Source organism: Tympanuchus pallidicinctus, unplaced genomic scaffold (genome assembly GCF_026119805.1).
Source record: "Tympanuchus pallidicinctus isolate F22 unplaced genomic scaffold, pur_lepc_1.0 scaffold3, whole genome shotgun sequence".
In the NCBI taxonomy this organism is placed as follows: domain Eukaryota; kingdom Metazoa; phylum Chordata; class Aves; order Galliformes; family Phasianidae; genus Tympanuchus; species Tympanuchus pallidicinctus.
Genome location: NW_026294747.1, coordinates 30,617,290 through 30,637,745, shown reverse-complemented (window position 1 = coordinate 30,637,745; position 20,456 = coordinate 30,617,290). Strand labels below are relative to the sequence as shown.

At 38.1% G+C, this 20,456-nt stretch overlaps 1 protein-coding gene across 7 annotated transcripts in view; it reads right to left on the bottom strand.

Moving 5' to 3' along the window:
- The window catches only part of MEIS2 (Meis homeobox 2), a 170,950-nt gene that overhangs the window by 4,819 nt on the left and 145,675 nt on the right, over positions 1 to 20,456 (bottom strand). For 4 of the 7 annotated variants that reach the window (XM_052693913.1, XM_052693909.1, XM_052693914.1 and 1 more), the window contains exons 10-11: positions 1,856 to 1,914; positions 311 to 421 (exon numbers count right to left, since the gene is read on the bottom strand). In XM_052693913.1, the coding sequence (XP_052549873.1) occupies positions 311 to 421; positions 1,856 to 1,914 (170 nt within the window). Of the gene's footprint in view, positions 1 to 310; positions 422 to 1,851; positions 1,915 to 20,456 lie in introns of all 7 variants that reach the window. The other 3 variants (XM_052693910.1, XM_052693915.1, XM_052693912.1) reach the window with 1 other exon arrangement.

Below are 20,456 nucleotides of genomic sequence, written 5' to 3'. Positions count from 1 at the left end.
GTGAATTAACACCGCAGCAATCAAAAAGAAAAAAAAAAAAAAAAAAGGAAAAAGATAAATTGTGCAGGTTAAAAAATCTGTGAAAACTTTTTTTTTTTTTTTTTCCTGTCACATTTCTTGTTCTGGGGTTTTGTTTGTCTGCGTTACATTTTTTGCCCCCCTCTGCACTCCCTAGGTGCAAAAGAAACAAGCAAGGCAGGCAACAGGCAAACGTGATATGTGATGACAATGGAGCTGTGGTGTGTGGGGTGTGTGACAGGGACTGGATGAGGCTACGGTTGCAGCGCAGAGGAGGACACAAATGTTCTACCTGCAGGCCGGATTCCCATGTGCTGCTGACCATCCAATACAAAGCTCCCCATCGGCTGACCCTCTGGACTATATGCTGCTCCTTGGCTCACTGAAGGATCAAGAAGAAAACCTGATTGTAGTCAATCGTGGACACAGAGGAGAAAGAAGAGAAGACATACCAAACAATCAGCAATTGTTCCAGCTTCAGCACTGAAACGCTATATACAATATCTTGGCTGTCACTTTAAACTCAGGTTGTGCTTTTTATGAGCTGATTATGTTACCAGGACTATAGAATAAAAATGCTATAGGGGGGCCTAATAAACAAGTTTGTCAAGTCAGTTCACTAGCTCCAGATCTGTTTCTGTACTTACCTTTAATGCAAACCAGTGGAAGCTCGTTGGAACGCTATGTGGTTTGTTTTTTTTTTTTACTTTTTTTTTTTCTTAATGAAGTAAGTACTTATTGTGTTCCTCTCTAATTACATGAAGTTGTGAATCTGGCATCTGTGATACGGGGTACTCATGGTCAAGCTTAACAAAATGCATAAAACCACTCTCACTACTCTAGAATGAGTTAAAAAATTCTGAACATTGTTTTCCCTGTTTACATACACACTCTACATTTGATTTAATGTTTAGAATGGTTAGTTGAGTTAGTGTTTTCCCCCTTTTTCACCTGTTAATGAAAAAGAAATTTAATGCTACATGGGAAGAGTTTCCCAAACGATTAATAACCTTTTCAAAAACCTTTAAAGTGAAGCAGCAGGCGAAATCACCATCAAGTTAAAGCCCTTGTTAGTGACAACAGTCATCACCACATGGAGAAGCGTTTTATCCCAAAACCTCATGGCAGGAAACCACAACTCCCTAGTACGCTAAGGAAATGCATATTACAAAGTGGCATGATTAACACTGCACCAGTTGCTGTTCAAAGAGCTATGCGTTCTGAGCGCTTTCATAGAAATTTTTAAAAAGTATTGTTACAAAAATCATATGTTTTACTGGGAATATATCTGGCAAATTCTCAAACAAAAGTAATAATCTTTTAATATTTTTTGTCAGTATGGTACCATGTCACATTAATAGCATATTGTGAATTGTCAAAGCAAATGAATGGATACAATGAGTTTTACAGCTAGCCTTCCAGAAGTGAAAGCAATGCATACACCAAGGAGTTGTGGGTAGCAAGAAAATGAGATTGTCTTGCTGATTGGATGCAGACAAGCAATGAGTAATTCAAGAGCTCACAGTCAAACAAACTGCTTGTGGCACTACTACTTGTACCCAATTACCAATTCAGAGAGAAAATAAAAAGCAGTTTCAGTAGAGTCAGGGTGGGAAATCTCCAATTAGCACCAATTAGTGAAGTTGCTTCCTACAGCAGAATTCTGGGGCCGTAAGAAAAAAAAAAAAAAAAAAAAAAAAAAAAAAAAAAAAAAAAAAAAAATCTCCCAGAATGCCTGGTTGGGGCATTTATTTACCAGGTGATGGGACTCCCGAAGAATAACTTGATGAGGATTTGCGCCTGTGGGACTTGAATACAGATAGTACTTAGAACTTGCCTGCTCGATTTGACTGGTCAATCATAGGCTGTACTATTCTTCTTCTGGCATTAATAAACCTGAAACAGAATACAAAGAATAGCAGTCCTTTCATCAGCTCGCTCTGGTTCTGGGAGCACCTCTGCTTGAAAACCGACGTGATCTCAGCGCGGTGCGGCAATGCGTTTTGTTTTGCGTCTCTTTCTTAAAGAGCAGAATTTTCACTTTAAGGGATTTTCCTCCGACTGCTCAGGAATGATGCCCGATAATGTGCTTATCTGACCGGCCGGCTTAGCGCTGGGTCTGCCAGCGGGCTTGGAACAAGTAAACGTGAAGGAAAACTTGTGTTAAAAGACAATTGTTTCTTTAACTTCTCAGGGTAGCTCGGAACCTGGTTAAAGTTCACAGGCTGCGAGAGTATTTTTTTTGTTGTTGTTTTGTTTTGCTTTTTTTTTTTTTTTTTTTTTCCTCCATCACAGGGATTCAGCTCCCCTTGCAGCTGGCCATAAATGAGGACCAGGCTTTGCCACACCGTGCTTTCACAAGGTATTGTTAGGTCAGCAGAGCCATCAATTAGGCTGTCTGAAGTTTTATCACCAGCGCAGCAGCAGCAATAAGGGCCGACCCAGAAAGGCTCCTGCTCCTCCGCAGCTCCTGCCGCCGCCGCCCGTAAAGCGCGGGGTCGCCGCGAGGTCAGTGCCGGCCGGGGGCGACCTCTGCGGCCGCGCGGGGCAGCCCGCGCCCGGCCGTAAAGCCAGGCACCTCGCGCTCGTTAGCGGCAGCGGCCGCAGGTACATGTGGTTAGGATTAGGCCCAAAATAACTTCTCCCTCTCTCTCTCTCTTTTTTTTTTTTTTTCCCCCTTTTTTTCTTCCCCCTCCCTCCTTCTCGCTCCAACCAGGCCCTGCGCTGGGTGCTGGGGCTTCTGAACGCTGGGGAAGGCGGTTAGCCGGCTGCGGAGCCTGGCTTTAATTTTACGGGTAATCCAAAAATAAGTACTTGCATATTTCTTGTTAGCTTAATGCTCAGCTACACACAGCAGCACAAACTCAGGCACATTAATTTCACCGAAATAATTTTCAAGCTCAGTTTTTCGCACCGTTTCTCTCAAAACGGAGCAATTCTCCATCACTCACGGCCACGCTTGTTTTTGTCCCCCTTTGTGCTGGAGAACACTCCGAGCTCCGTACAGGTTTTGTGTGCTGTTCCACAGCCCGGGCTTTGGGCCCGTGACCCTTAAGGAGCGCTAATGAAGGCGAATACTGGTGTTTAATCCTCTTCAGAAATACTAACATGCCCATCATCCAAAACAGCCTCCAATAATTGCCGTTGGGCCCGATCCAAGGCCCCGCGAAGTCTTTCAGTTAGGAGCTGAAAACTAAGTTCATCTGCTCATTTAGCAAATTGCTGGCCTTTCTATAGCATCAACTCCGTGAGCCCTTTTGTTGCGTTCCCTCCCGCCTCCCCCGCGAAATTCCCTCGCAGATAATAAAGGATGGAACACCTTCGATTGCAGCTCCTGTAATCACAGTTGTGGAAATTTCATTAGACAGATGCATAAATGCTACAAGTAACACTAAAGGGCTCTTTTGCATCTCTCTGTTTACATCCTGAAGACATTCTTTATTCTTTAAGAAAAGTATAATTCAGTTGTCAGAAATGTCATCCTGCCTCAGAATTACTCATGACTTCAGGTATTAAAATAAAAACTCAGACACAGTCGACGCACTTGTTTATTCCCTTCTGACTACAGTGCAGGGAAGGCATTTCTTGCCTTGGCACTGTGATTTCTAGATGTGTTTCTGTCCTCAAAGACTAAGGTCTCCAACAGACCTTAATTTGCTTAGCTGCTTTCCAGTAATGTTACGTGCTGACCAAATGGAGGCTGACCTGAACCCTCTCTAGCCAGCATGCCTTTTATCAGCTAAAGTTAAGGCCAATAGAGATTAACAGGAAAGCCTGATAAGACTGTTTTCTCTTCTCCTATGAGCTTCTAATGGTGTATACAGATGGCAAGGTTTTAAAGAATGGAATGAACGCTTATTTAGGCCTGTAAAAAATCACAGACAACAGGCATCCCCCCTCCCCCCCCTGCCTTTCGTCTTACTAACCCGTGTTCAGGCCAGTCTTCAGGGAAACCAAATTGCTTTTTTTTTTTTTTTCTTTTTTTTCTTTTTTCTTCTTCTTCTTCTTTTTTTTTTTTTTTATTTAAACCCCAACTACTTTTATTGTTTACATCTGGTGGTCCCCTTATTTATGCCCCTTTCCACTTCCCTGCAAGCACACCCTTACTCACAGGGCTGCGAAGCATTATGGGCCTTGGCTCTCAGCAGGAGAACTCGACACTGTCTTCAAACAAATAATTAAGGGGAAGGTTAAAGGTTCACCCAGAGGTCACATCTTTGGATACTCCTCAGAAAGTTTACATTAGTAAGAAATGGGTGCCCTCTGAAGTGTTTTTTCAATGGGTTTGCACAACAAAGCAGAACATTAAGAAAATTCTAAGTCCTGAAAGGTTTCAGGTGACAACTGTGATTGTGAGAGTACAGATTTGGATACTCCACTCTGGTCTTGCCTATTTTACAGCCACCAGAGCTTAAGCCCTTAGGATATTGAAAATATTGGCTATTGAAAAATTCTGTCCAACCATTTACTTGCAAAAGAACTTCTCCCTACTTTATTCCACTGATATGAATAATGACAACTTTCTGTGTGAACTCTGTAGACAGCTTTGGAAGTGTTTTGGAAGCATTTTGGAAGGCAAATTAAAGCCCCCGTAGTAGTGAGTTCACTGATCACCCAAAAAAAGAAAAAAAAAAAAAAAAGTGAAAAAAATTATCACATTGGTCCAACATTTTCTTTCCTGCAAAAAACCACAATCGTTTTTCAATTTCTGATTTAATTATATGTCTATATCTCTATATCTATAATATAGTTTCTCTGTATTATAACTAAATCTCTATAGTTTCTTTCTTCTATGCATGCTTATAACTGCAGGTGTAAATGACGTCTTCTAGACCAACAACATGTGAAGAGAAGGTACTTTGTCATATTCTCAGATATAGGAGAACTTTAGGCATTCAGTTCATTTTGAAGTTCCTTTCCTACGATTCCTTTGAAAAATCCTGGCGTGATGGCCAGTTATACTCACCAATGGTTATGTCTAAAAAACTGCACTTGGAATTATTTAGATTGGCAAAACTGTGGGTGGAAAACAGACATACATTTCAGGTCAAACTAAAAATTGCATCCAATGTCGTAGCAGTAGCTACATCAGGTAGCACATCAGCACAGTTGGCAGACAAGGGCACAGAATGCAGTGTTTGTGGATTATTATGTGTCCTTTATACTGCCCTATAAATATGCACAGTGCATAATAGAGACATAAAAGCCACAGTCACTGCCTTAGTCTTTACTTTTTTTTTTTTTTTTTCTTTTCTTTTCTTTTCTTTTCTTTTTTTTTTTTCCTTTTTTTTTCTTTTTTTTTTCTTTTTTTTTCTGAGGGTTTTTTGTACCTCTCAGGGAGCAATCTCTAGAGCCAAAGTAAAGCAAAATACAGCTTTCTGCACAGCACTTCAATTTGTGCATTGCAGAAATACTGTGATGTTATTTTGGCACAAGTATCTTCAAAAGGCACTAAAAGACAGGTGAAAAAAAAAATAAAGAGAACACCAATGCCACTATTTCCAGCATTACTTGGAACCCTATAAAAGAAGAATTCACAGCTCTACTCCTGACACTAATTGCCTGCCTTGTTCATACCCTTCACCCAGAGGCCAAAGATTGAATGGCCTGAAAAGATGAGTAAAATCTATCAACAAGACATAGATTTCTTTGTTACACTTCTGTTAATAGTAATTCCTATTACTTGGATGATAGCAGCAGTTAGAGAACCCAATGAAGCTCAGTCGTACTTCACCCCACACTGTACACACTGTCCAAGAGAACTCACAGTCTGAACAGATTTCTAGGCAAAGCCTGGGGGAGAGGAGACGCCTTCTCCCTGTTTGCAAAGGGGAACTGAGACAGACGGAGATTAAGTGACAAGGCCAAAGTCATACAAGAGATCTTTGGCAGAGCCACACTCCCAACATAGATTTCCTCAGTCCTCTTTCAGCACTCAGTACAATCTGCTATCCATATGCTATCTTTCCTTTGTTCCTCCAGATTAGCAGTCAGGCACACTGGCAGGGGAGTGCAGAGAGAGCTCACATTGCCACCGTTTGTGCCTTACCTGCTGTGTAGATAAAGAGGGGTCATCAGCCTCCAGGGCTGCGAGTTGATACCTTCACAAACTCTACATTCACGTGGTACTTGGTCCTCATTCCAGAATGATAAATGAGGTGTGTAATGTTGAGAAATACATGTCATTGTCATAGTATTTTTAATGAAAATCTCACTTCCAGCATTTTGCAAGTAACAGATTACAAACCCCACTTATTCAAACAACAGAAATAAGGGGTTTTTTTGCATCTTGTATTTTTTAATTGCTACCTAAAGCAGCCACATGTATTTTCTATAGCCAAAGTCTTCTCACACAAGGAGTTATGGTAACTTCAGTGGGACAATTTATGAAAACGCAGCCAACAAGATTTGGCTCAAAATGCTCAACAATATGGAATTTTTAAAAGAAGTTACTTCAGAAGAAGTTACTTCAGTTTTATCTAATTCTAGCAAAACAAAACAAAACAAAAAAAAAACAACTCCAAAAAACCCCCAAAAAACAAACCCAGGTAGAGCAGTAAAGGTGCACTAGTGAATATGCAGTGTAGTCTGGTGATTTGGTAGCCCTAGTCCTAATTGGTTCCTACTATTGCTAATTAGCATGACAATATAACCTAAATACATGCATTTAATTGCATCTTCTCAAATTGAGGTTTGCTTTTCTTTATCCAAAATATACATGCATTTTTTACTTTATAGGAAGTTCCATAATTAATCTTCTTTATACATTTATCATATTTATCTCCAGTCATATAAAATGATGTTAAATTCACATTTACATATTTCATATTTACAATAAGCAAGATCAAGATAAAATTGCAGAGAAATATGTCTGCAAGTGCAAAAGAGAATAAACAGCAAATAGAGATTTCTTAGTCTGCTTTTTCACGTCTGGCACATTCAAAAACAATTTTGTCATTGTTTCCACTGTCTTTTTTATACATACTGTGTGTTTCAAGATACAAGGACCTCTCCATAAGTGAATCTATGTAAGATTAGTTCTTAAAGTGAACTATTGGTGGCTGTACTGATTGGTAATCAGAATTAGAAATGTGTCTACTGTATGTCTATCATGGAAAATACGTCTTCAGGATGTAGGCTCACAATAATTTAGTTTCAGGAGGACAAATAGCATGAAAGCTTGGAAATTATAATTCACCTCCAAGTTGAGGTCTAACGGGAACTCAAGCAGAGAGTGTTATCTAATTCCAATTGCTTGTCTACGTATCTCACAGATTCTGTGAGACAAACTGGTACAAAACATAACTAGTTTTCCACAGCAGAGTATATTGCTCTGTATAAGAAACAGAAGTACAACTCAAAACTTTTCAGTATCAGTTTTCAAACTGAATTTTCACTTAACATATCCATTGAAGAAAATAAGGTGTTAAAATATTGCACTTATTTAACAGATCAGCCACCACAAAACAACAACAACAACAACAACAACAAAAAAAACAAACAACAACAAAAAAAAAACACAAGTTCTCTACTCCTTATGTGAAAAACAGAGAAAGAAACAAATTTGTGAGATGGATTCAGCACTAGTTCTCTAGAGGGATTATTGATAAGGACATTTTTGCTTGAATTTAGATTTTAGCCCAAGAAGACAATTCTGCCCATTCTCTTGAAAAGAATACAAGTACTGAATGAACACTGTCACAGGCTTAGGCATAACTGTAATAATAATAACAACAGTAATGTAGGGTCAAAATTGTTCTTTTTTTCCATCATCTGAAAAAATACTCTAATTTTCAAAATTTTTGGGTTCCCAGAGGAACAGTCTAATGAGATTTTTCAAAAACCTGACAAATCTAGACGCAGAGCTTCTCTCTCATTAAACTTAGGTAAACGGAAGTCAGGCTCCATGGGGTTTATGCACCTGCTTCAATGTTTCACTGAGTAAGTGCTTAAAAACACATTGTAACGAATAATCCAAATGTTTTTACCTTGGCTGGGAAAATAAATCTTTGCCATAAATGATATTTAAGTAGTCGGACTGTGAACACATCAGTGTTTAGCGCAAGAGCATGCTACAGTGATCCCTTGTTGCCCAAGCATGCCCTAATTTGAAAGGGAAAATAAGCGATGAAATATTGTATTTAAATCACAAAAATGTTTTGATAAATAACCTAGAAAATAATTTCTTTCCCAATCTGAAAGAAAAACTTCATAAGTTTTTAGGAGTTTGCAGCAGACTGAAAGAATGCATTAGAAAAAAAACTGATTTGCAGAAACACTTTTACCAATATACTCAGCCTTTGTAGCAATCTTTGTCTGTCACCTAAACTTTTATCTGAGCAAGTAAAATCTAGTTATCTTAGTTTATTTAACTTCTCCCTCCAATATGTATTCTAAACTGACAGAATTGGGTTTAGGTGTCCTTTTGTGTGTGTGCACATGAAAATGGTTGAAAAAGCCCTTGTTTATACTTCACTGAATCTATGCCGCACCTGGTTACCAATACTTACTTGTAGCATTCCTTACAGGAGAGTTGAAAAAGCTGACTTAGTCACCTGGAAATGAGCCACCTAAATGAGGCTTCCTCAAGTCCCAAATCTTGAGAAACGGAGCCGCTTCAATGATTGGTTTCAGGGAAGAGAGTGGAACACGCAGGTTCATTCCCTGACTGGATTTCACATCGTTTTGAGTAGCCTTGTTAGAGAAGGGGGGTTGTAGGCTGCTTAAACCGACTTTCTTAAGCTAATTTTGGTATCTCACATCTCTCATAGGTGTGATTCAGCAGACCTAAGTCAGTATCCACATTTGGTGGAAGGAGGGCTCTAGAAAATGACAGCAAGTGTCTAAGCTGGGTGCCAACAGCCCAAGGCAGGCACTAACAGCCCTGGAGACCTATGCCACATCTTGTATGTTTGTGTTGGATCTTCTAAAAATACGTTATGGCACCACGAACTGCCAATTGTTGAAAACCATGAATTTGCCCATCCTGTACCCGTGAGACTGCCTAAAAAAATCAGAAGTTTAAACAGTGTCTTTTGTATTTACATTCCATGTTTTTGAGTCATTGTGTCACATTTTTAAACTGCTTTCCTCAGCAACAAAATCTAGAAACTTACTTGGAAAGTCAGGGCTGTGAGTTAACATGAAATAACTTGAGCTTTGTGATAAAATCATGAGAATTGGCAACCAGGCACCTATTCACCTCAGAGAAAATATGTATCTTAAAACACGTAACTCTTGGTTACCAGGCTACTTTTTTGAAGCACAGGAAAACGATTTGGCTTCTGCCAAAGCCCTAGTGCATTTCACACTGAAACACACATCCTGAGCAGCCACGCTCGCATATGGCCTTGGCCAGGGGCCTGCTCACAGGGCCATGCTGGTCTCTGCCCCAGGATGCCCTGATAGGGATGCATCTCCTCACTGTACCTATTGCGTTCCCACCATAGGGTACAGCCAGCGCTCCCTAGTGCAACTCAGCAACCTGAGGAGGCTGACATCTGCCTGCACTCCACAGTCTTGCTGCTGCCCCAGCACCATGGGGCAGAAGGTACGCTTCCAGGGTGCACGGGGGCACCAGGGCTGCTGGCTTCTCCAAAGCCCCAGGGGCAAGGTGGTGTGAATGTATGAGATGAGGGGGATTGTGCTGCCCTGGTCAGTCAGTATGTCAAGGTGGGAGGTGAGTCTAGTAGGTGAGGATAATGAAGGACTATGCCATACATGCATATAGAATTGCAGAATGGCTTGGGTTGGAAGGGACCCCGAGGATCATCAAGTTCCAACCCCCCTTGCTGAAGACAGGCTCACCAAACTCCAGAAAATGCTAAAGGAAAGGCATGTATATCCTTACAAGCTTTCATAAAACCTCAGCTTAGGTGGAAAAGTACCCTCTCTTATGCCTCTTGGATTTCTGGCTGGTAACAAGGAACAGTCAGTCAGTGCGGCCACAACCAAAGTCATGAAGCAGCCTGGCAGGCTCTCATTTCCCAAGCAATGCTGACTGCTCTTCCAGAATGCCATCAAATTATTCATATACAGTTATTTATCATGCACCATAAAAATGATCTTTTAAAGATACTTGAAAGGAAGGGAGGAGACAAGCAGACATACTTCCTTAGCTATTCATATCTTACAGATAAAATGCAAAGTCAATAGACATAAGCTGTAGTATGTAACCTCATCCCGTACTTGATTTATTGCAGATGGGAATCAACTGGAAACTGAATTGCTTTGAAATTTTTACTACTGACATTAAAATTCCAGGTTTGTATACATACATCTCATGGAGATGCTAAATACAATTTTAGCTAATTTGGTATGTGCTTTGATTTGCTGGTAGGTGTCCATGTTATAGGTAGATAGCAGACCTCCTATAAAATCTTAAGTAACTCATACATTTGAAGATATGTTAGTTCATCACATTAAACTCACAGGATAAGATTTTCAAAACAGATGATGATCCAACAGGCTTGAAAACATAATCAGATTGTCCAGTTCCTTAAATGAGAGTTGAGTTCTCTCATTTTCAGCAACTCATTCAAAAATAAATGCGTAACTTTGAAAGACCACATTTAAGTATCTTACACATCTTTTTAACTATTTCATATTGAGCTTTTTAGCTTTTTAGTCAATTCTAAATTGACCTGAAAAGGAGGATTTATTTAACATCTGTTTAACTTCCCTGATGAAATTAGATTAAGGCATTAATTCTGCTTCTTTTCAGTGGAAACTACCTAAGTAGCAACTTGCCAAAAATGCATAAAGGTGTTTAGCAATTACATACTGGGTATGTTTGAAGAGATCAAGGTGCACTCACATGTCCTGTGCTATGGACATTTCTGATTAGCTTGTCACCTACTCTAAAGAAGATGTAGCCCAACTCTCCTATACTATATAACAGGCCAGCTGTTAGCTGTCTGTCAAGCACCTAAAGTGGACAAGTAGTCCAGGAGCAAAAATGTCACTCCTTTGATCTGGCAAGGAGCAGCTGCTGATTTATAGAGTAGGACTTTGTTCTTCCGTTCTATTTTACTTTCTTTCCTAAGGCAGAACCACAAAATCCAGCAGAAAAAAAAAGTGCCGTTCTCTGCAACATCAACAAGCTCTGACAACTGCAACAGGGTTTTTCTTGGCCCTAACAAAGCTCTCAGGCATCTCCTTTGACGCTCACCTTTTTTTTTCCTCCTTCTTTTTGCAATGCGGTAGTTATTGTTTAATTCAGCTTCTGTAAATGGAATGGACTGTGGCCAGCAAGCCTGGGGCATAAACACACCTGTATGAAAGAAGCCTTATTGTAGCAACCATCTACAACCAACCTGCACATGCACTACCAGATCGTGAGTTCAGAAGGAATGTTCCATTTTCCCTGACAGTAAACTTTGCTTTAAGATAACATTTTTTTTTAAACCCACTGTTCTATCTTGACCATGAAATGTACACCTTTTCATTGTTATTAAAATCTGATAGAATAAAAATGTGTATTTTTCTACCTGTCAACCAATGGACCTAAGGAAATTTTATCCAAAGAGCCCATTTAAAACAAAACAAAACAAAAAACAAAACAAAAAACAAAAACAAAAACAAAAAAAACCCAGCCCAAATAGATTTATAGAAATGCAATACTGAAAGTTTGAGAACTACTGATCCTGAAGATGCCTGTTCTGTTTCAGAGGCAATGATGCAGTCATTGTCACCTCTGGCTTACACTGTTAAGGATTCTCTTCCAAAAACATTTTAGAAAACAAGTACAGAGTAAGAAATAGGATTCAATACAACTAATTGGACTGTGACACACGGCCCAGATTAAATACTCTCTGCAGTTATTTTAGTCTCAGAAAGTGCAGAACAGATTCTATCACATGATTAGTGATTATAAGGGGCGCTGTACTGCCTCATGTATTGGAAGTAAGGCAGTTTCCTCTGTCACAGCTGCCCTTTTATTTTCCTTCAGATCTGCTTTCAACTTTATTAACTGAAAAAAGAGATTTACAGGCCACAAGAAAAGGCTGCAGTATAACGCTGTTGAGGAGTATCTTGTGTGCTTACGGATCAGGAAGTAAACAGCACAGCAAGCTGTGTATTTGACCCGTGTATGTGTCTGCATACATATTGTACTTAAGCTTCTTCATAATGTAACTTTAAAAAAAAGCACAAAAGGTTTTAACAAAAAAGATGGGAAGAGTCGAAGGAGGTGGGGGTGACATCATGACTACAAGATCTTTTGCATATATGTTAGCTTGTGGAAATAAATAAGAACTATTACAGCCAAGCCCCTAAGGGAGGCAGGAAAATTATGATGTACAGGATAGTATAAAATGATATATTAAAAACTGAGTTGTCAGTGGAACAATAGAATATTAAGCAAAAGTCCATAATAATTGGCAGATATTTAGCTGTAGACATCTTTTTCTGGTTGGTAGGTACTAAAGTATACGTGAGAGGAAAGAGAACTAGTTAGGTAATTAGAAGTCATGGGCATAAATAATACACTATGTATAAACAACCCCCCCTTCCCCTCATGTTATAGCTCTTCTTCAGATACACTTAATCATCTCTCAGTAAGCCACACTTACTTGCTGATACTGCTTGTGTTTCGGTCTTCACACTGTTTGGTTACAGGAGATTCTGCTTATGTTCATTATGTTCATTTTCCTTTTTTCTTTAAATACAAAATCACGTTCATTTACTCCCCTTTGATCATTCCAATACTGGGGGCAAGACTTTTAACAAACCAGAGTCTGATTACTTAGCAGCTAAAGCTGCATCAGCACCAGACACTGTGAGACTGCAGTCTGCCGTGTTGTGGAATACTTGCTCCACAGTGACTGAAGATTCTAACAGCTAAGTATGGGATGGCTATATTGTTTAAGTGCTAAAACAAAGAGGCAATTGTACAGATGCTCCCGCTGTCATTCTGGTGAAGAATTTACTCTGTCTCATCCCCTCTTGTATTCTCTAAACTACACAGGAATCATGTGAAAATGCTTTAAACACTTTTGAGAGTTTGTTAGTATACTAATGTGCGTCACATACTTCTGTGTCTTTGTTACTGTAAGCCAAACGGGCTTGAATTGTGAAATCTAAAAATTAAATAAGCTCTGTGGAGTTGTTTCCTCCTCCTGTCACTCTGTATCCCAGGCTCCTGTACTTTTAGACCAGTGCTTCATCTCCCCCAGGGCTTAGCTCTTGCTCCCCAGACTACCTTGCTGGCTTACCAGAGATAATTGCAAAGTACAGCTGGCAAGTCAGCGATAAAGCTTGCAGGGGTCCTAGATGGACAGATAGGCTATGATTGAGGACATATATATGAATGTTGCACCACCACTCTTTTCTATGCAGTTTTCATTCTTCTAAACAAGCTCAAGACTAAAACTAGGAAGATTTGTGCTTCCTGAAGCACTGGGAAGGTTTGTTTCCTCTGATTTCAGTACTTGGTTTATGGGAAGAGCCAAGCATAGGAGGTGCCTGTGTTCGAGTGCACCATATTTAGGTTGTCGAGTTCCCAAGCTAAAGAGGATGCTAATAACTTTTTTTTCCCCTATCATCTCTTAAAGGATGGATAGATGGAGAAGTTCCTCTTAATGAAGTAGAATTACTTCTTAGCATTTCACTACTTCATGTGAAAACTAAATGATACCAGAAAAATAAACTTCAGATGAGCACATATTTCTTCAATGAAAACTAGCCAGATCAGTAAAGTACTCCACTATCCCATATTTTGCATACAATATCTATTATGAAATGAAGCCCAATCTATACAATCTCTCTAATATTTATCTTTCTTTATGAGAACAGTTTGGAAACTGTGTGCGATCTTTCATAATGTTAATAACTGGTTGCTGATGGATTTCACCATTAACTCTGACTGTTCTGACTGGTTGGGTGTTGAGGATTAACTTTCAGTAGAATTTCACTAATCGTTCCTGTACTGCGTAGGGGTGAAGGCATCTAGGAATATGTGTATAAACCTGCATTTGAGCCCATAAAATTGGTAATTGTAGGGCTGTATCCAACTGTGCTGATCACTTTAGCCCAACCTATTAAAGCACACAGACGTATAAGGAAAATATTCAAATTAACCAAGTTCTGTTATAAAAATCGTAATAGCCCCTGTAAAGACCATCTTAAAGTTTAAGTTTAGAATTAGATGGCATTATTGGCAAAAGGATATTGATACTTTGGTACCTCAATTGTAGGTGATCTGTTATCAAGAAAATTCATCATCGGTTAGATGTTCCGGGAATCACCAGAAGATGGACTTATGTACCTAACTACCATTTAAAACAAAATAAAACAAACCAAAACAAATGAAACCAAACCAAACAGTACAAAAATGCTTCACTTAATGGAGAAACTACCTAAAATCTTTTGGCATGTACATTTCTACTCTTCTAACACCATATTCCATCAACATTTTTTTCTGCTGTGTTTACATATACCCTAACAGCAAGTTACTTTTGTGCTGTAAGCAAGCTGTTCCTCTGAGTTAGAGGGAGACATATAAATCCAATAATGTTTCCTATAGATCATTTTAGTGAGAGACATTAAAACAGCCTATTCTTTCTTACAACAACACAGATAAAGATCTCCTTCCTTTTTAGTTGACACCAGAATTATTTGAATATTTATCTGGAAAGAAGGAGATCGAGTTTTGTCTCCCCTTCTTCCTCCTTGATATGGAACAAAGACTTGAGCACAAGACCTTCACATATCCTTAAATAATATCTGAATCACCAGACAATTCAGTACAGTGAACAAAGCCCTTTCAGTTCTTATTCTGAGATGTTCTACCACCTGAAATAATTACACAGTCGTTGTAATTAACCAGAAATTAACTCTCATACTTGTTAAGTTGGAGCCCAAACCAAGAGGCTGTACAGTCAAATACTTGTTCTTATTTAATTTTGTTCTACTGACTAGCCATTACATACACAACAGAATTGGCAGTCAGAAGAACAAGAAAGGCATGATAGTGAAAAGGAGTAAAGATAGAGCATTATGTTCAATAGCCCATTGATTGGGAAACTCAGTTCACTTGGAACAGTTAAGACAATGATTTAAATCGAGATGAAAAGAAGACCTGTGAACATATATCCTATGTAACAAGTGAATTTTTTAGCCATTGAGCCATTGAGTACAGCACTCTCTCTATCCCATTTGCCTGTTTTGTATAAAGCTAGGTATGACCAATACATGAGAAGACTTTGTCTGGACTGGGTCCCTGGTAAGATACACTGAGACCAGGCTGATTTTGTGTTGAGAGCTGTTTCACTCCAGAGCATGTTACTGTCTATTTATCACTATACATGTATTTCTCCTCCTATGCCCTGGAAGTACTGTCTACATAAACTAACCATGGTCAGGGTAATACTTTGCTTGTCAGTACTGCTAATGCTATAGTTTTTCAGTGATAACACATTCTAAGCAGTTTTGTGCATGCTCACCAATGGAAACAAGTCACTATGGATCAAAAGATTTCAGGCACCTACAGTCTGTACAGCTCCTAGGTGAGGATACTGGAAAATTCGGTGATACCTAAGGATAAAGATTAGCTTAAATATTGCTAAATGCTTGTTCTGAATACTCATATACAACTCAATTAATACACATCTAATGGACACATATTCGTGAGGAAATATTTTACAAAATGTGCTGCACAAATCTTTCATCTTAACTTATACAACTTAGAAGACAGCAATGTAATAATACTTTCCTAAGAATTTTTAGCAAAATTGGAATACCTTTAAAGAAGATTTAAGGTCAGCACCAACATTATGTAAAACAAACAAAATCCTATGAAAAGAAAAGAAAATGCCTCAAATTCTCAAGTGGCATCCTCAAGCAAGACAGCTCAGGATTGTGCTTAAAAATAAATTTGATATGACACCTAGCTAAATAAAATAAAAACAATTTTTTCTTTCTAATTCAGTGTTTAAACTAAGGAGAATATAGATAAATCAGTAGTTGGAAGAAAGTTACTCTCTCTTTTTCACTTCAAATTACTAAAGTATTAATAGCATATGTACACAAAAAACACACCTTTTAAATTTGATAGTAAAAATCTTGTAATGTTTAACTACTTTAGAAATCAACTATGCCGTATTTACCATCATCAACTTTTAGCACGACAAAGTGTAAAACAGAATAATAACAGCAAGAAATGCAAATATTCATTTTCCTAGGAGTCAGATGAACTAGTAGGGGCTAGTTTCCATTTCTTTTTCTGTGATTTTTCTGCAGCTGTTACATTCCATCTTTCCAATGTGACTATATTATTATCCACAAAATTTTTAGCATCATCATAATCATAAAATATATATTTTATATCTTTATAAATCACATGAGGCTTAGCAGACCCATGTGATGCCACATCTGCTTTAATCCTAGTAAATTCTACCCTCAGACAGCATAGCCTGTGGTGTCTCACCTGAGTTCAAAGAGACACTTCAGGGAATGCATTAACTTTGTGAATCAGTAAAATAAATGCAAACAAATATAGTGGTAAATAGCCAAATTAAAACTTATCATTTTATATTGGTTTTGACAAGTAGCCCAAGTTGAAAAATCCAAATCTACTTTATGTATGTCCCTTAACCACTAATCTGTTCTTCTATCACCCAGTTAGTGGCCTAATTTTTGATACCTGATATAAGTATTCAGAATTTTTAAAAAGTGTCCAAAAATCAAATATGAAAAGATCTTAATGTCAAATTCCACATCCTAATTTAAAATAAAAATTGAATTGAAAAAAAATAAAAGAAGTACCTAACTGATAGGACAAATGTGATGTGAAAATGTGCAGTTAAAACTGGTGCCTACACTTTTCAGATGCAGTAAATTCAGATTAAAAAAAAATGGCAAATGAAATGTTTTGTGGCGTGCTTTACATTGACTGAAAAACATCCATTTCATCCTTCTGCCAGAGTCATCCCAACTGCTATCTAGAACATGCACTAGTTTTCCAATAAAACAATGGCCTATAATAAGTACTTAAGCATGCATTTAGTATTAATCTTCCCCATGAACTTGATCTCAAAGCAGTTTCTATGAAGAGAAATGAAGAAGTGTATACAGGCAAAGGAGAAAATATAAAGCAAGCCAGTGACACAGAAAGGCTCTTTAGATTGGATCTGTGGTAGAGAGGATGGATTTTTCAATGAGATTGCAGAACAGAGGGGAGGACAATACTAAATGAATAGAGTGTAGAGAGGACAAAATGAAAAAAGAGACAAAGATGTTAAAGTAGATTTTGACATTGTTTTAAGAAATATTGACGTTGATCCATAAAGTATGGTGGAAGGCTGCTGAAGTGCCTAAAGCAGGAGGTGTTTTTGATGCATGTGTGAGAAGGAAGCATCAGCATGTGGCACCTTAGGTGGGAGGTGAAGAACTGGGACTTAGAGTCCTGAGGGAAGGGAACTACAATAGTCAAGGTGAGAAAAGATGAAGGCAGAAGCAAAGGTGACATACTGTCAAAATGGAAATAGGAAGAAGGGCAGACATTGGAGATGTGAGGGAAAGTGCAATACAAGGAATCATTTGTAGATATTCAGCAGTGGGAATAAATGTGTGAAGTGGCCTAGAGGAGTATGAAGGAGTAAGACTTGAACGTCCGGGAGAATAATGTTGCTCTAAGTTCACTGTCAGTTTTGTTTGCCACGTTATATATTCATCTATATAAAAAATGATTCTATCTAAAACACAAACTTCTTTTAAACAACACTCTATTTATTGTGAGAGCTTGTTAGTCAAGCAATTTCTGCACTAGATGCAGCTGTGGCTTTTTCCATCTCATTGGTAATTTCAACTCTCTTATAACTATGAATCTTTTCAAAGTATTTACAAATGATAAATATGCTATAAATATACTTTCCATCAATTCTTGAGTTCTGTTTTGTTTGAATGTACTATGCATTCTTTAACATCTAAATAATTTGCCTCAAAATCATCACAACGTAGCAACACTTTGGAATAGAAGATGCGAATATGATTCTGATAAAGCTTTGCAATTTTTTTATTTTATTGTTTTTTAATATGAGCTTTGAATAGTTCATGTTTACAATCAGTATTTTTTCTTCATAATATAGTCCAAAGATCCAAGTTGGGAAATGATATGCATCTGTGTGAGAGGGGGCACACTGTATCTCTTAAGCTGTTGAATCCTTGCTGTTTGTTGTGTGCAGAGAACATAGCAGACTTTTTCTTGTAACTGTTTTAAACTGCTCTATGCCTGCTGTATGGCTTTCCAAAAGACCTCAAGATGAGTTTAGCATGATAAAGAACTCGATTTCTCTAAGCAACAGTCATCCAGACTGACAATATGTATTTATTCACTGTAGAGTAAACAAAATATATAAAAAATGAAGAAGAAAAAAAAACCACAAAAAAGCCAAAACAATGTACTCAACTGTTCAGCTTACTGACTTCTGCAAGGGAAGTGATACTATCATTACCACTAAGTATGTACAACCTGGGCTTGATGTTGGCCTACTTAAAATTACTATTTGCTATGAAAGGCTGGCAAATTTTTAAAATTATGGGGCAAAAGTAAGAGAAATCCCATTAAAAACTTTACTCTTAAAAGAGTGCAGAGTAGCACTCTGTGTTTGACTTCTATATGCTAGTCCTTATTAATGTCTATAAACTGATTAGATTTCTCTTATAAGTAATTGTGCATTGTTAGATAATTCTATTCTTATTAGGAAAAGGTATTACATCCAAACACTTAAGACACATAAATCTAGATGAATGTATCTATCTATCCATCCATCTGTCCACTTCAGAAGCCTTTGGATACTTTTAGAGAATCTAAAGCAGTTGTGGAACTCATAAACAAGAGGTGAGTTCTTAAGAAGGAAAATACGTGTTTTTAAATAGGTGTCAAAATTATTTTCTTGTCAGCATCACAATGTCCATGACACAGTAATGGTATGTAATTGTTCTGATGAAATGCTAGTTCTCAGATCCATAATGAGTTGCTATTAGTAAAAGCAGAGACATATTGTTAGTATCCCCACAGAGTTATCTCCTAAATTATTTATACTTGCAACACTTCCACGTAATGGCAGTTTTAAACTCAAGCAAACAAAGAAAACCACAAAATAAAGAGAGAGGAAGAGAAATGTGCTGAAACCCTTTCTGAACACGTGTAGAGAGAAAGGTGAGTCAAACAAACTAATCAGATTTTGTTTCCTACTCAAATCCTCATGATCTTTGCAGTACAACATCGAAGCTTTTTGGGGTTGTGTCACTGAACTGCAATGTATCTGTTTTATCTCTCACATCTAAAATGTAAAGGAATGCAACTTTATTTGTCTGGTGCAAGTTTGCTCATTGTCTTTGAAATTCCACGGTGGACCCTTCACAAAAAGCGTAGCTATTAGAAGGATGCGGATGAGACCAGAGCCCTGTGTTACTCCTTCATCCCTTAGGCTATGGCATCAGGTTTGCACAGGAACTGGGGGGTGGAGGGGAGGATTGTTGTTTTTATACAAACTTTGCATTGTGAATTACTTATTCTATGTTCCACTGTTGCTTTATTAATACACAGTGTAATGATTAACATTTTAAGGAGTCAACACTTTTTGAGGAAAACAGATGTCACCCGAACGCAAGTCTGCTCAGAGCTGAGGATGTGGGTGAAACCCAAAACAGGTCTGACCGAAAGCTTCAGCAGGCTTCTCCTGCTCTTAAACTGTGTACATTTATGAACATATGAAGACCATCCTATTCTCTTCCTGTCAGCTTACCTATGGAATTTTGCCTTGACCATCAAAACTCTAGCTGAAATCACTGTCTTATTATTGAGAAGCTAAATCCAGTTAGCTTAAAAACAAATTTCTACTCCATAAAAGAAGGAAAAAAAAAGCATAGGGATTTTTTTTTTTCTATTTATTTTCCCCTGAAAAAGGAGTATGTATCTAAATACTCCCATCTTTTTGTCAGTCACACTGCAAATAGCTTTTAAAAGTCTCCCGTTATTTCAACTCTCTTTCTGGGCACTTAGATTAAGGAACTCAAAATAAGCACACAATGAAAATGGTGGCGTTCCTTTTAAGCAAAGTGACCCTTACATGTATGAAAAATCTGATTTGTCTTATCCTACCTCAATTGCATGTCAGCACCCTCCTTGATAATTGTGGATTTGCATTAGTTTAAAATTGGAGTAACCAAGTAGTGGATCAGGCCCTATAGGCAGACATATGTTTCTACTAGATAATGGCTACTTATATATTTATGAATTTTAAAATGCTTTTCAATCCAACTATCATTGTTACTATGTGCAGGAAGTAAAGAAGTAAATTGCAACCAAGCTTTCAGGGGTTTATTCCCTCATGAAGCACTTGTATTGCAAGTGTCAGGGGAGGGCAACTGTATAGTGTCCTCTAGATAATAAATGACACTGTTGAATATTCTTAATGTCTGTGCATGTGTGGTTT